The 16,423-nt window shown below is 37.6% G+C and overlaps 1 protein-coding gene across 1 annotated transcript in view; it reads right to left on the bottom strand.

The window, feature by feature from the left end:
- ADAM9 (ADAM metallopeptidase domain 9) overlaps window positions 1–16,017 on the bottom strand; it is a gene marked incomplete in the record, with an annotated part of 1,887,510 nt that extends 1,871,493 nt beyond the window's left edge. The window contains 1 exon segment of the mRNA XM_044084336.1: window positions 15,690–16,017. Within this exon segment, the coding sequence (XP_043940271.1) occupies window positions 15,690–15,759 (70 nt within the window).
- Between the last annotated feature and the right edge of the window lie 406 nt (window positions 16,018–16,423).

Below are 16,423 nucleotides of genomic sequence, written 5' to 3'. Positions count from 1 at the left end.
CCACTTGTGACAGGCTTTGAGTCTGACATGACGCCAGTAACTCTGACCCTGTGGGTTCTGTCACTCAGCCAGTTTGCAACCCATCTTGTGATGAATGGGTTAACATTTAAGCTGATGAGTTTTTCAATGAAACCCGAGTGGGGTATTGTATCGAAGGCTTTCGCCAGATCGAGGTAGGCTATATGGACTGCCTTTCCCTCATCAATGGCTTTGGTGACTGTTTCGAAAAAGTCAACCAAGTTTAAAAGGCATGATCTGCCTTTGACAAAGCCAAACTGGGTTGGATCCAAAGTCTGCAAATTCCCTATGTCTTTATTTATGAGATCCATAATGATCCTCTCCATGGCTTTGCAGATGAGGCTTGTCAAGCTAATGGGCCGGTAATTTCCAGGGTCGGTGGAGGCACCGCCTTTATGAAGTGGGACCACTGTCGCCGCCACTCCTGGAGTGCGTATCCAGAGGTGAGACTATGATTAAACAGCTGTCCTAGCTGTGGGTTTAATTCCTCGTTGAGTTCGTGGAGCACACAGCCGGGGACACCATCAGGTCCCATGGATGCTGTGTTTTTTGCTTTGGAGAGAGCAGTTCTCACTTGGGCGTTAGAGATGTTTGGGGGCTGCAATCGTTTGGTATAGATATCTCTCCTTTTGGGGGGGGGGGAGAAGTTTGCACTGAACCTGTCAGCCAGTATGTTGGCAATTTCTGTAGGATCAGTAATCTTCACATCATTTTGAACTAGTTCTGAGCATATCTGGGAGTTTCCTCCCAGGTTTCTAACATAGCTAAAGAAGGCCTTATGATTGTCTTTTGAGTCTTTAGCTATTTTTCTCTCAAAGTCTGCTTTGGATGATTTTATGAGAGCTCTTAGTTTTTTACTTGTAGTGATCAAAGGTGTCTTACCTTTTAAGGATTTTGCTCTATCTTGTAGTAGCTTCCTCCTTTTGTTGTAGAGTTTGTTTATGGCTGGGGTCCACCAGACTGGACGCTTGCCTTTGGTACAAAGAGTCTTTGTTTTGCTTGGGATTGCCTTATCCATGCAGTCCTGTAGGTGCTGGTAGAAGGCATTTGTAAGTGATTCAGCGGCTTGGGTACTGTTTTCCGCCGCTCGGGGCCTTAAAGGAGACCACACTAGTCTTTAGAAGTGTGAAGTCGGCTTTCGAGAAGTTCTTTACTGTGGCCTTTTTTATTTCTGGTGGGGGTGGGATGAGGACCTCTAGCGAGATTAGTATGTGATCTGATCTCACCAGTGAGGGGTATACTTCCGGTGTTGAACATTGTGCTCCCATGTTCGTGATGATGAGATCAAGTATGTTTTCTCCTCTTGTGGGGATGGGGACTAGTTGTTCCATGGCATTTGAGTTTATGAATTCCAGGAACTTTTGGGCTAGGGTGTTTGGGCTTGAGTAGTGTTCCCAGTCTATATTAGGGTAATTGAAGTCACCTAGTATGATGGTCTTTGGAGATACATTTATCCCCTCCAGTGTTTTCAGGAAAGCCATGTGAGGTTCCTGAGTTTGTGAGGGTGGCCTGTAACATGCTACAATTTGCAGAGCAGTCTTGCCTATGGTTAATTGCACCTGGATGGTCTCCGATGCATCGTGCGTTGCCACTAATCTTGAGGTGTGGGTGTCCTTGATGAATATGGATACCCCCCCCTCCTTTCTTGGTATTGGCCGGATTTTGGGGCCGGAACGCATGATATGAGGTAAAACCTGATAGTGCTGGGGTGCTCTCAGGAGTATCTGTAGCCAATTATTGTTAGTCCCCATTACTTTTACTCCCAGAGAATGTCATAATGAAATCTCAAAGAGAGGGTTGAGATATGTCCTTTCACAGACAGGCATTACATGTCAATGTTTAGGTGAGCTCACTGCTGCAGTCCGGCAATCTGCTTCACACATACCTTCCAATGACAATGTACACTGAGCAAAGTAAAGGTTTAAAATACTTGTGTACTAGAGTGCCATGTCACAGTTACAATGCTATACTTTCCAGGAGCAAAAGTGGCAGGGTCAATTTCAGAGGTGTGCAACAATGGAAACCCTGAGGTTATTACAGTAAACTCTCAGTTAACCTGAGCAGAAGCAACCAGCAAAAATATCAAAGAAATACAGTACAATTTTCATGTGTTCCACTTTCGGTTTCTCTCCTGCAGAAACCTACCTTACATTTTTAGAGTTTCAGAGTGTCAAAAAGAAAGATGGAAATAAATTCCCTCTCCCCCCAACCTGGGAACAAGTCAAACCAAACAAAAAGTATAGGGTACAGTATTAGGCAGGCTTATTTTTAATGGCAACTCTCAGGCAACCAGAAACTACAGTTATCTGGCATCTACCAATCCCCATGGGTGCCAGTTAACAGAGTTTACTGTATAATCCTTCTGTACTTGAATATCATGTTGTTATTACCTAAACATTTCATAATTAGATATGGAAGTAGAACTGACATATAGCCTTTCAAGAACAGGCTCCAGAGGCTTTAATTCATATGCCTTTATGGTCACAGTCTGAAATTTTGCATTACATTCAACTTTGCATTGTGGGCTGTGTGTTGATCTTCTGCTCAGTAAACCAAGCAAGTACAACAATGGCATGGAATAAAACCCTATCATTACCGAACTGGCACTATACTCGAAATAAAAGGCCTTTTTATTTACCAAATACAACAGATATCATGCCATAAACCACAGCAACTAAAGAAGTATGGTCACATCCAGCATTATACTGCAATGAAAACCCTTACAGTAGAACGGTAATCATATATGATTTCTGCAGCTAAATTCATAGCTGTTACTGCCCAAAAAGGTTTGCAATGAAATGTTAAAAGTGGACTGAGATATAGCCTTTTACATACTGCCAGCATATCCACTGTTCCTACTGAGTCTGCTGCTAAAGAGTCATTATAATCAATTTCCATTACAGGTGATTTACTGAGCTTCTTCTTCTTAATATGGTAAGTACAATAATGGTCTAAATATGTGGTTTCCTTAGTACTTATTACAGTAGAAGTAAAATGTTGTATAACATATCAAAAAACTATATATGTAGCTATATCTTTTTTCATATGCCACCTGCCACAAGTAAAATTACCCAAAGAGGAATCAACTAAAGTTGTACTCTCAAAATCAGCACAGTGCTTGCACTGAAACACACAAGGACGGAATAACAACCTTAAGTGATTTCTATACTTGAACTCACAGTGGCCAGTGCCTGAAACTTTTGTAATGCAACCTCAGGGAGGTCCAGAGATAAGGCATTTTATACATATATACAACATATCCACCATTTCAGTGACGTTCACTGTTGCAGTCTGATATTCTGCATTATACTGTTTCCCTTGAAGATGTTCTGAACAATTCATCTGTATGCCTATTACAAAAATTGACAGCAAAAAAAAAAAACACACATTTTGCACATGCTATAGATAACATTCTCCTGCACTGAAATGCCAAGAAAAGCAATCACAGGTACATTCTACCGCTGAATGTGCTGTAGATGTCACATGAAAGGTTCATTAAGAAATCTGAAAGTGGGATTTAGATATGGGTTTCTTATACAGACCACATGTCAACAGTTTCAGTGACATTCACTGCCACAGTCTGATATCTTGTATTACATTTGGGGTATTGTTCTGAACTTCTGCTTGGGAAGCAAAGTACAATAAATGTCCCAAAATACTCTTTAGTGAGTTCTCACTATATTACAAGTAAAAAAAATGTATATTTTACTAGAAATACATATTTCCATTTGCACCCCATCATAGATACCATGCTACAGACTGCATCAATTAAAGTGGTGTGCTCAAGTTCTGAGTACTGCTGCACTTGAAACCCCTATGAGTAGAATACCATTCTTGGATATTTAATGCCTTAACATTTTGTAATAATTTTTGAGAGAGAGAGAGAATGTGGCTTACACACACTACATATACATCGAGACAGCATAAGTAATGCCTCAGAGTTGCTCACTTTCACACACTGACATTTTTCATTACACTCTGTCTCTACTATAGGTGTTGTGTTAAGCTTCTCCTCAGTATTTCAAAAGCATAAATGGACTACTACTTTACTGAACTGTCATCACCTCAGTTAGAAGTAAAAATCCTATGTACTTTATATACAAAATACTTCTATTTACTGAATGCCTCAGATAACATAATACATACTGAGGCAACTAAAGTGGTATATTCAAATTCAAACTAAATTCTTAGTGGTTGCTGACAGAAAGTTTTGTAATAAAATTTCAAAGATATACTGAAATATTGCCTTCCCAGTACAGTCGATCCAGTAGTTCAGAGGACATCACCGCCAAAATTTAATATTTTTCAATATACTACATGGTCATTCTTTGTGTTGAATGTCTGCACATTATGAAAAATACAACAATGGCACACCACATTTCTTTGTGGAGTACTGCATCAGAAGTAAAATTCCTGTTTAGCTTTACCAGACAGAATACATATTTATGCATTTGCCAGAAACACTGGATCAACACAATTAATTCAGCACTGAAATAGGTAGAATATCAAGACAGGTTATTTTTAGAAGAACTCGCATTACAATGAAATCTGAAAGGGGATCTTACGGTCAACTCTTTATACAAGTTTACTTCAAATGATCGAATGATTCAAGAACACAAAAAAAAAAGTGAAACCGCAAACATCAACATTATGCTATGCAGATACTGACCAATAACCTTGGCACATGCAAATTTTAAAAAAAATTTGTAGCGAAGCAAGCCTCCCCCCACTTACCCCACAACCCCTGCTAATATCTATCTACTTGTATAAATCATCTATTCATCTACATACACGAGCACGCACACACATGAGATCATATATATGTATGTGTACATATGTGTATATGTATATAAAATATATATATGTATTTATAAAAAGCAAGCTGTATATGTGGTTCCCCAGCAAAGCTTGAATCATGCAGGCATAAAAAGCCAAAACATGGATAAAAATGTTTTAATTTAAACATTTTAAAAGACAACAATAGTAAACGAGCAGATTAACAGGATATGTGCTGTCAGACAAACAAAATGTCCTTCTTCAGAGCCATAAAATATCTGTATACTCTGTTCAACATATGTCCTGAATGATGACCAATCATCTTTCAATTCTAGGACAACACCCATCATCATCTAGCCTCTTAAGAGGCACAACTTTTATCCAATCATTTTCTGTTCTTCAGATGATGCCCTTTCAATGCCGGTTTCAAAGGCAAACATGTATTTAGTCCACCAGGTGTGTCAGCCTGCAATAGCCCTATCAATTTCATTTCAGCTTAAGTACGCAAGATTATGTCACTTCCTCTTGCATTTTCATGTATAAGCTCTAGCACAGAGAATGCAAAAAACATGGGAAACATTGCTCACAATATGCTTATACAAGGGATTTTTATGATCTTTTAGTTTAATGCCATTTAGGTGCTTTGAAATTCTTTAAAGTGACGATTTTTTTTTTGCCCACATAAGAAGTACATGAGGCAAGACGGACTACATTTTTAATTCTGCAGTCAGCATATGTTCCTAAGTAGTAAAATCTCCCAGTTCTTGGATCTTGAAAATAATTTCTTTTGGAGATATATTTAAAAGAACTACACTTCATGCAGGCAAACATTCTCTTTTTTGTATGACTGTTAGTAGCATTTAACCGTTGTCTATGACATAACAGGTGTAGATTCTTCTCTATTTTAAAGGCAAATGATGTTTTTTTCTCCCACTATTTATTTTACAGAGTTGTCAACAGTTAAAATTTTCCAATTAGACTATTACATTGCAAACTAAATTAGTATCATTGGCATAGGTTATCAGAACTCTGGTTTTATTGCTGTGTCCCTCTTATTCTCATTGGATTGAGACAATCATTCATGGAGGCAGTCTCAGAATAACTGGGTTTTCCTACAGTTTCACGTAAAATTTTTACTTCATTCATTGTCATATAAATTTCAGACTCCTTATAACCCCTTTGTTTAAAATCAACAAGCAATTGTTCACTGGCCTTAGAAAAGTCCATGTCCTTTGTATGCAGTCTAGAATATCTTGACAACTGTCCCTTGATGATATTCTTATAAATGTGTCGAGGATGCATATTATGTCGGTCCAGCAGGCTATTCCTTTCCACCATTTTCTGATATACAGTGGTAGAAATACATTCATGGGGATGTAAAGATATCAATATATCCAAGAAGTTTATTTGTTCAGTGGAGGACTGCATCGTAAACCTTAAAAAATTAGTTGTATTTTGTAGGCAAACATGAAACCTCATCAGCTCTTCTTCAGTCCCATGCCATAAGATAAATAAATCATCTACAAACCTTCCATATAATGAATATGAGATAAGGATTATCACTGTTTAATAAGTAACATCTCCCAGTCAACAATTACTGTGTTCGTATAACTACTGGCACAGGAGGTCCCCATGGCAACCCCCCCATTTTTGTCAGTACGTCATGCCATCATAAAGATGTTGTTTTCTAATACCAGTTGTAGTAATAGACATAAAACCGCATGGTTGACCATTAAGTCATCTTGTTTATCCAACATTATTCTCTGTACTGCTGTCAGACCAATGTCATTAGGTATTGGAGTGAATAGAATGACAACTCTCATAGCAGCCCAATCTACAATGTTACGTGTAAAAGCATATAGGGTTCTTAGGAAGTGTTCAAAATCTTTTAAGACAGTTGGACTGTCAGATAAAATGTGTTGTAGATATCAGTCAATGTACAAAGAAGAGGATTCCATTAACCATCCTTCACTGGCCAGAATTGGATGCAATTGTGGATTCTCATTGTCCTCGTGGCCTTTACGTAAACCCTTGATCATTGGAATAAATGGATATGCCACCATCAAATAATCATGTAAAGATTCATTGATCTTTCTAATCATAAGTAACTCTTTAAAGCATTCCTTCTGATATTTTGTTAACATCCAAACTATTAGCAGGTGTATAGGTTCTTCTATCATCTAGAAAAGCCTTCATCTTGATATCATAATCAACTTGATTCATTAGGACAATGGCTCCTCCCTTATCAGCCATTGATATAATTGTATTAGGCATTGCCTGCAGATCCTTTAAAGCTAAACATTCAGCTTGTGTTAAATTATAATGGCTTTTATGTTGCTTATTTAGGATCTCAACAATTTCCTGTTGACAAACTTTTAAAAAAAGTATCCATCACAGGGTATTCTGAAGAATAAACACACTTGGCCTACATGGATTAACATTATCATAAACAGTGTTACAAAACATTTTTTTAATATGACATTTCTGCCAAATAATCTTAAATTAGTACATCATCAATACAGGAAGACACGGACTGAATAAAAGTAATCCCTCTATTTAGCACACTCAGTTAAGCTCCCATTAATTCACAGTCACTTAAATTCATCACCAGGTTCAACATACCTGCTTAGTTTTCCATCGAAAATTTTCTTCTCTTTCTCTCTCGACTCCGACAGCATGCATGGGATTGTATTAATGTAGTTTTCACTGGTAGTGGTAATATGGAAAAAGCGGATGAATGCTGGAATTCTCCTTCGGTCTAGTACCCAGTAGAGATTCATCCTGAATTCTAGAATCATCATGTCAAGTCATAGTTCCAACTTTAGTACTAGGTTCATTCATGCGTGTAGGAGCATTAACATCATGGGTTAGTTCAATTTCATTTGTGGAACACGCCCCCTTTTTTCCGACCAATGATGTGCTGCCATCTTTCTTGTTGTTAATATTATCCTTAGGCCAACTATTCCCTTTCTTAAAGCCAAACAAGTCCTTTTTTAGTTTTTTAATTTTGTTTTGTTCCCATTGTGAGTCAAAGTTTGAAATATTTAAATATAATTCATCCATTTTATCAATGTGAACACTATCTCAAAAGCGTGCATCAATATCTCTTTGCAGTTCCTCTGCTTGACAAACCAAATCTCTCTCGACCACCGAGTAATGCTCAATTAACGTCCGTAAATAATTGAAACTGTCTCAATATTGAGCATTTGCCATCTACTTAGTAGGTCAGGATAAGAGTTACCAATATTCGGCATTACCAACATTCGTAGCCCCTTAGGTGTCACCTTATGATGTAGGCACGCTTCTAAGTGGAGGCCTTGCCATTGAGTCTTAAGTTTACACAACACATTTTGTAGGGCTCTTTGTTGTATAAAGAACTCTGTTAAATCATTTGTATGATGTCCATCAGCAGTAAAGATATGCACAGTAAACAACAGATTAGTAGCAGGAGATTTAAAATTCCTTAACAGCCATAGATTTTGTTTCCTCATATTCCCTCTCGGAGAGCAATCCAGTTCACTGTTTTGGGAAATACTCCCTTGAGTCATGTGTGGCATTTCATCCAGAAAAAATAGAAAAGACAAAAAAACACAAACCAACCACAAACAGGAGAAACCACTCAATAATAAAAAGAGCTAGCTGTATATGCAGTTTCCCCAGCGCGGCTTGTATCATGCAGACATAAAAAGCCAAAATGTGGATAAAAAATGCATTGTTTTAATTAAAAAAATTTAAAAGACAATGATAGTAAATGAGCAGATTAATACGATAAGTGCTTTCGGAAAAAAATGTCCTTCGGATTCATAATCGTCACTTTAAAGAAAGAAAAACACATATGTGACAATGTTTTTGCATTCTCGGTGCTAGAGCTTATACGTGAAAAATGCAAGGAGGTGGCATAACGTTGCATACTTAAGCTGAAATTAAATGGATACGGCTATTGCAGGCTGACATGCATCCTGTGCAAAATGCATGTTTGCCTTTGAGACCGGCTTTGAAAGGACATTGTCTGAAGAACAGAAAATGATTGGATAAGAGTTGTGCCTCTTAAGAGGCTAGATAATGATGGATGTTGTCCTAGAATCGAAAGATGATTGTTGAACATATGTCCTGAATGATGACCAGAGTATACACATATTTTATGGATCTGAGGAAGGACATTTTGTTTGTCCGAAAGCACTTATCCTGTTAATCTGCTCATTTACTATTACTGTCATTTAAATTTTTTTTAATTAAAACATTGCATTTTTTATCCATGTTTTGGCCTTTTTATGCCTGCATGATACAAGCTGTGCTGAGGGAACTGCATATACAGCTTGTTCTTTTTATTATCAAGTGGTTTCTCCTGTTTGTGGTTGGTTTGTGTTGTTTGTAATTAAATCAAAAACTGCTTCAACAAAGTATTAGTTTAAGGGTGTGCATACTTAGCAACCAGTGATATTGTACATTTTTTATTCTTCCCCCAAGATATATATATATATATATATATATATATATATAATATATATATAATATATATATATATATATATATATATATATATATATATATATATATATACACATACACACACACATATGCATATAACCATGAATTTATGTACATGCGTAACTTTTATACATCATTTATTTATAAATACATACCTAAACACATACACAAACTCAGAGACTGCACAATATTAGAGAAAGGGCATAGTTCCCAACCCAAGAATTGACCAGTTTGCTTAGTCAACCAATCTATGTTGAAATTATTTATTTGACATTTGTTGTTAACTGAGATAGTCCATCTGAGCAAAAGCCCTTTTTCAGTGAAGGCCTGGGGAGAAAACTCCACAGTACAAATAAGCAAGAAAATTTACAAAATTGAAGATGAATACAGTAAAAATTTTAGTTAAGTAAATATAAAGCAACACAGTACAATACAGTAAGAGGCATCATAATATTGAAGAAAAAAACACAGTCAAGAAATATACAATAAAACATCTGAATGAATTTACATAACACACTGAAGATATGGTAATTGTACAGTACAGAGCAGTTAAGTGAGTTACGGTAGTAGGGAAGGGAGGAATAGTGATAGAGAAAGGGGAGGGTTCATGTCGGATGATTACAGAGGCAAATCCATGCACTATTAAGGGACCCTTTTGAGAATTTTCTTGAATTCGTGGATGTAGGAAATGTTTCTAAGATTCATGGGGAGCTTGCTCCATGCAAGAGCAGAGAAGTAACTGTGGAGATTCTAATAGATTTTTTAGGCTTGTGAATTTGTAAGAGACAATGGTCAGAGCTTCTGACGGATCAAGGGGGCTTATAGAGGGAGACAAGTGAGGAAATGCTAGGGCTAGAGGAGGGCTTATTCAAAACAGTATAGAAAATGAGAAGTTGTGTAAATAAGAGCTGGTTAGGAAACTCTAGCCAGCCGAGTGTCTGGAGTGAGTAACAGTGGTGTGATCTTGAGGGCAGATTGGCTGCAAAACAAATATTTATGACTCCCCACAGGGGTCCAGGGAAGTAAATATTGTGGGAAGAAATAGCCAGAGAATTGTTATGGCTATGCTTGTATAGGCCCTAGGGCCGATAGCCTAGTACCAACCTATTTATGTAGCATAAGGAACAACTGTAAAACAATTGATATAAAAGTCTGTTACTCAAGACTACTGCTCATTCAGCTTGAAGCATCTGAACTGCCTATTTTAAACAAAGGGAGGGAGTAATGCAATATCTGATGAAAAATAATGTTTTACAGTTATTGTGCTTTTGATCTTTGATTTCTCAGTTAAATTCTATATTTTATGGTTTGTTAGTAAACGGTGTATAGAACTACTAGCCATCTGGCGGTGTAAACCTTGGCTCAAGATGATTGTCACTGCTGAAGTGACACCCTGGCCCCATGTGCAAAATGGAAAAAAGGGGATGAGGATGGATGGAGTGCATACAACTCCCATCAGTCCCCCCCCCCCCATCTCTCCTCATTTGACATGACACCCTGGCCCCATGTGCAAAATGGAAAAAAGGGGAGGAGGATGGATGGATGGAGTGCATACAACTCCCATCAGTCCCCTCCCATCTCTCATCATTTGACATATGACCTGCTCTAGTCTAGCTTTTAAAATTCCTACTTTAATTCAACACTTTTACTTACAGTGGCCTTCGATACTTTTCTTTACAATAGTGTAGTCCAACATCTATTGCACAGTACTTAGACGTTATTTAAGCTCATCTTATGCTGATAAAGTAAATTACCCTTAACTATAAAATGAGTCTCCCACACAAAGAATGTTGTTTATGTACTAAGGGAATTCACTAATCATTAACTTGTGCAACAAAAACATTGAACAACAGGACTGGTATACTGGGAAGGCTACTGTATATTATGCTGGCAACCCTAATGTGAAGGCCTGGCAAAGGTTAGAGAGAACTGAGTGGCTAAGAGGATGCTATCCTCTCTCCAAAGCCCATAGCAAACCAAAGGTGGTCCTGAAAAATTACAAACATACAAAGGTCTGCCCTGGTCACTGCATAAAACATTTAAAGGTAAACTTTACAATACTGAATAATACAAAATACTATCAACCTCAGCACGAGAGTAGACAGGAGCCACTACCTAGCTTTCTACTATTCTCTACAATGAACAGCAAATCTAACTTAACTAGCATGGCAAGGTCATGACACTATCGGTCACCAGAGGGTAAGGGAGTACAAAAACAGAAGGAAATAATAAGCCATGCTGGTAAAACCATGCACAAAAGAAACTAGTTGCAGATCCATGCATTTCAAAACTCAACAGGGAGAAATTCAATAAGCTACGGAATGAAGAGCAATGGAGGAATGAAAGGAAATAGATGGCCATCCTGTTCCTCTGCTGTGGAGGAAGTGTAACTTTACAGCCATAGGTGACATCTAGAGTAACAACATTCTTGGCAAATTCATGGATAGGAGAGAGAATTCAACTGTTAAGCAAGAAAAAATAAGCGCAGCTATAGGCACCAAGGGAGACGGAAACAGAATGACTGAGGAACTTCAGCAAATGAGGTATCCCTTTGTATTTGCTAGAAATAGTGCAGAAAATCTTTGTATTTGCTAGTACTAGTGCAAAAGCTTACTATGAACAAAGGTAACATACAGCCTGAACGAGTGAAGGCAGAACAATGAAAACAGAACAGTACAGATTTTAACATTTTCTTCAAATACAAACAGAAATCACCTGTCAAGCAATGCTAGAATAATAATTTAATAAATACTCGAATACTAAGACAACAGGTGTGTCCCAAGCATCAGAAGCAAAATAAATAAATAAATAAGACTCAATTCATTAGAGAAACTGTATTTAAGCACAAAAAAGTATCTTCACTGATGATGCAGACAGAAGCAGCAGAGCACAATGGAGTAACTAGCCTAAGTATAAAACCAATGAAATCACAGGAATAAGTAGGAAGAAAGCAACAGCATTTCAATGCCCAAAATGTGGAAACTGTTGCATTTCAGGAAAAATACCTATAGGGGTTTTAGGGACACAGACAGTTAAATTAAGGGCAACTGGACAAAAAAGGCTGCAAGTACTGTAACTCCAAAATGAACTAAAAGGACCTAGGAGTATTCACAGTCTCCAAAACGAACCAAAAGCAGCAGTGAATGAGGGCACTACCAAAAGCCAAGAAGATACTACAACACATATTAACAAGGAGTGTACCGAAGAGATAACCCTGTCCTCAATATCATATTTGTTAAGATTCAGCTGGAGTTTTATGTACAGTGCTGGAAAAGGTACAATGAAAAAAAGATATGAGCACAGGAACAAGACAAGCAATCACGGAGATTACAACATGCCTAGCAATACGCACCTTTTAAACAGACACTTAAAAGTTTGTCATGCTTTACAAGAACTTAATACCTACCTCACAAATGAAGCAGGGTTGTACAATAAGCATGGCTTAAAATGTCTCAGCCCATTCAATCATCAAGACTAGCTTTAAAAGGAAGATAAATCAATACTTTAATTGACTTGTAGTGATAAACTATGGAAATGGACTTGGAATATGTTGAGTTAGGAACCTGTCACTCCAGCAAATCTTGTTTATTTGTTGGTAAAAATGTAAGCCCAAAGTAAGGGTGTTTGTAGAGACACTGGGTTTGCAAAGAAATAGCAGGTGGCTTTTTTGGTGGCTCAAAAACTGGGATAAATGTCACCTAAAGGCAGCCATTAGCACAACTCTTCTTATACTCATAAGTCCATCAAGATAGTTGAAGGATTTAATTAAAATAGTTAAGTTTTTGATTAAAAACTGTTGGGACCTTTCAGTTGAGCAACATGCTTGGATTTCTATGTATTTCGTAATGGGTCTGATAAGGGAAGAAACAGTCAAAATGTTGCAAAACAAGGAGGGAGAAAGTTAGGCAAGAGGAACATACACAAGTACATTAATAAGAGAAAATGAGAAGAAGGAGAGAGGTTACTATTGTGTAGGTTCCCAAAATCCTATTGAGAAACAGTAAGAGATCCAGGTCTGGGGAAAAGATTCAAGGAAAAAAGGAGAAGAGACAACCAGTAGAATGAAAAGTACGAGTCAAACAAGAAAAGGAAAGAAAAAAATATTCTTTAAAGAGAAATGAGGGTCAATAGGCAGAATGAACTCCCAGCACATATGGGGTGCTGTAGAACCACTAATATATTCAAGAGGGTATGAGTGTGGGCAGGTCAAAAGGGAGTACAGGATGGACAGCTGCAAAAATAAACTATGCATATCACATATACACATTATACACACACACACAAATATCCATAAACTCATACACAGAAACAGGTGTTACATTTACATATTTGTATGCAAAAACAAAGCTTTTCTATACTATGGATCTAGATATAGACATACACACATATTCATAGGTATATGCTAGGCTAATTGTTCTGCATGACATTTTTAAGCCTAGCCAATTTTCCCTTCAAAGGGTGAGAATCAAACCATATACCTTATGTCTGTGAGCTAAACATCTTAACCATTATGCTAATCCCCAACAAACAGAACACACACAAAAATCAGTACCATCCTAATCTAAATAACCCAACAAACCAAACCGATCTCTCACTCAAAAGTCAAGTATTTTGATGGCCCACGATACTACTCAAACGCCAACTCGAACCTATGGCATAACGATTACCTAAACCATCATGCTTTCCATGGTGCTGCTACCACTACCGACTGACAGACAAACCAAGACAAACATTGCTACAACACATAATGTATAAACTATGGAAATGGACCACAATATCCACAGGTGGCGTACTGCACCTGTACACAGTTCTCTGAAAAGTGATGAACTTATCCAGAGAAAAAGAAATATCACCCACATCAAAACCATGCATCAGGATGGGAAAAAAAACAAAGGGCAAGTAAGTTTATTTTGGCAACATAAACTCAGATTTAACAAGCAGCACAATAAACAAAAGATTGCTTTTTTTTCTAGATCTTACCAAATTATAACGAAAGCATCAACACTTTCTGGCTTACAGTTTTCTGTTTGAATATATTTTCACTAGGGGATACATTCTTAAATGCCAGTGTTACAAATTAAGATGGTCACTGGCTATCATACCATGCAAGTAGAATTGATATGCATACACAGATTTTAAAAATACATTTGCAAAGACATAATGGTAGCCCTGGTTGAAAGTGTGGGGACAAGCCCACATAATATAAACATCTTACAAGACTGCACAACTTTGGAGTAAGTAATATATAGTCCCATAAATTGGTTAACTGTATTTTTTGCACATTACAATATAACATGGCTATCAAGGTTCTGCTTTCTTTATGCAAACCGCAAGCATGAACCAGTACAGTGAAGGTTCTCACTCTCTCTCTCATTTTCTGTAAGGAACAAGTGCACGTATTAGGACTTGCTCTCCATCTCATACAGAACATAAAGGATAATTTCACAAACCAGTGTACACTTAATTCTCATTAAAAATGTAATAAATTGCAGAAAAGAGTGGAAAATGCAAAGGAAAACAACTTTTTCTTACCACACGCCTCAACAGCCAAGACCAAACTACTACTACAGGTCCAGCATCAGATCCTAGGGTGCAGCTAGGCATACTCAGTCTACTCAAATGATTACATTTTTCTGAGCATCTCTTGGAAACTTCAACACTCAAACGTACAGAATGTTTATAACTGTGTAAACAAATATTTACAATATAGATGTATAGAAAGAATGTTTGTATGAAAGGAACACACCTCTAAAAATAGCTTTTTATGGGAATAAATGGTAACAGTTGAAAATAACGTGTTACATTCCTATATGTATTTGAGTAACATTTGGAGAACGGAGTACATAGTTTAAAATGATGGGTGGTGGGGGCAACAACGTTAGGTATGAGCACAAATGTAAATTTCTGGGTACACCCCCCGATCAGATCTTCTGTATCTTTAAAAAGGCAGCTAACACCGCATCTTTGCAAGAAGACAACTGCCACCATCTGCTATTAAGCTTTTATCAAATCAGTTTTAACTTTCAAAATCTCACAGTAAATCTCAGCAAGCCACAAAAAGGAAAACAAAACTACCATTTAACTCAGGGTTCATCAACAACATAAGCTAAGAATATAACACTAGAACCAACCTGAAATAAAATGATTACAGCGCCTAGTTATTTCAAAACAATCCCTTTTCTGGCATTTACGTCTTTAGCCCTAAATTTTCCTTCTGTGATAAAAGGTGGGTATAAGGGGGGGGGTGGACAAACTACCCAATTCACCTTTCACTGGCTTAGGCAAAAAAAAAAAACTCAATTGTTTATTATTGTTTTGTGCACCAGCGTCCCCCATCCCACCCACTTGACGGATGGTCATGTTTTCTATGTCTCCAACACTACATATACATGACAAAACAGGCTTACCTTGGTTGTAGCATGCACCTAAATATAACAGCAGGCCAACTAAGCATTTTTCATTTAATGATAGAGCCATACTACAGGAACTGTACTTTCTCTTTCCGTCTTTCTCTGTATGTAAGCGTCATCTATTGCCAAGCATGTCAAAAGATAGAAGAAGCTACAGGAAAGCTTTGGTAACTGTGAAAGCCTGGACTTAGCAAACGGAACTACAATTCTCGTTCTAACGAACATACAAATTAAAAATAACAACACCGATTACTGCCTAAAGTCAGCCTCCTACTGGCTCATAACGGCAACTTCGCCGTCGCCAAGCTCTAGTTTTTTTTCCCTTATTTCCGCAGAAACTGTGAAATATCCTGCAGTGCGCATGCGCACGATGTGAGGCACTGAGTGGTTTGGGATTGAACTGTGCCAGCTGGTTCGCTATATGCGTTGGGTTGGTATGTCACTTACGGGATGAATGACGATCTTACTCCTAGGTAAGAATTGCACCTTTCAACTTCTTCCCTCTGGACAAAACCAAACGTAATGGAAAAAACAAAAATCATGGACAAGTTTTAAACATCACTCTAATCCACTTAAAGTTAATGAAAGAAGTGGCTTTATACCAACATGCGTTTTGCGAAGAAAAACGTATGAAACTCGAACGTGTTGCACTGCTGACTGACTCCAAGCCTCCACTGATTTTTAGTAGGAAAAAGTCAAACATTTTAGGAGTGACAGTGCAAACATATGCG

The sequence above is a fragment of the Protopterus annectens genome, chromosome 9.part0 (genome assembly GCF_019279795.1).
Source record: "Protopterus annectens isolate FY-2018-M chromosome 9.part0, PAN1.0, whole genome shotgun sequence".
NCBI classification, from domain to species: domain Eukaryota; kingdom Metazoa; phylum Chordata; order Ceratodontiformes; family Protopteridae; genus Protopterus; species Protopterus annectens.
Note: the sequence above shows the minus strand (reverse complement) of the source record. Positions and strands in the feature narration are given on the sequence as shown.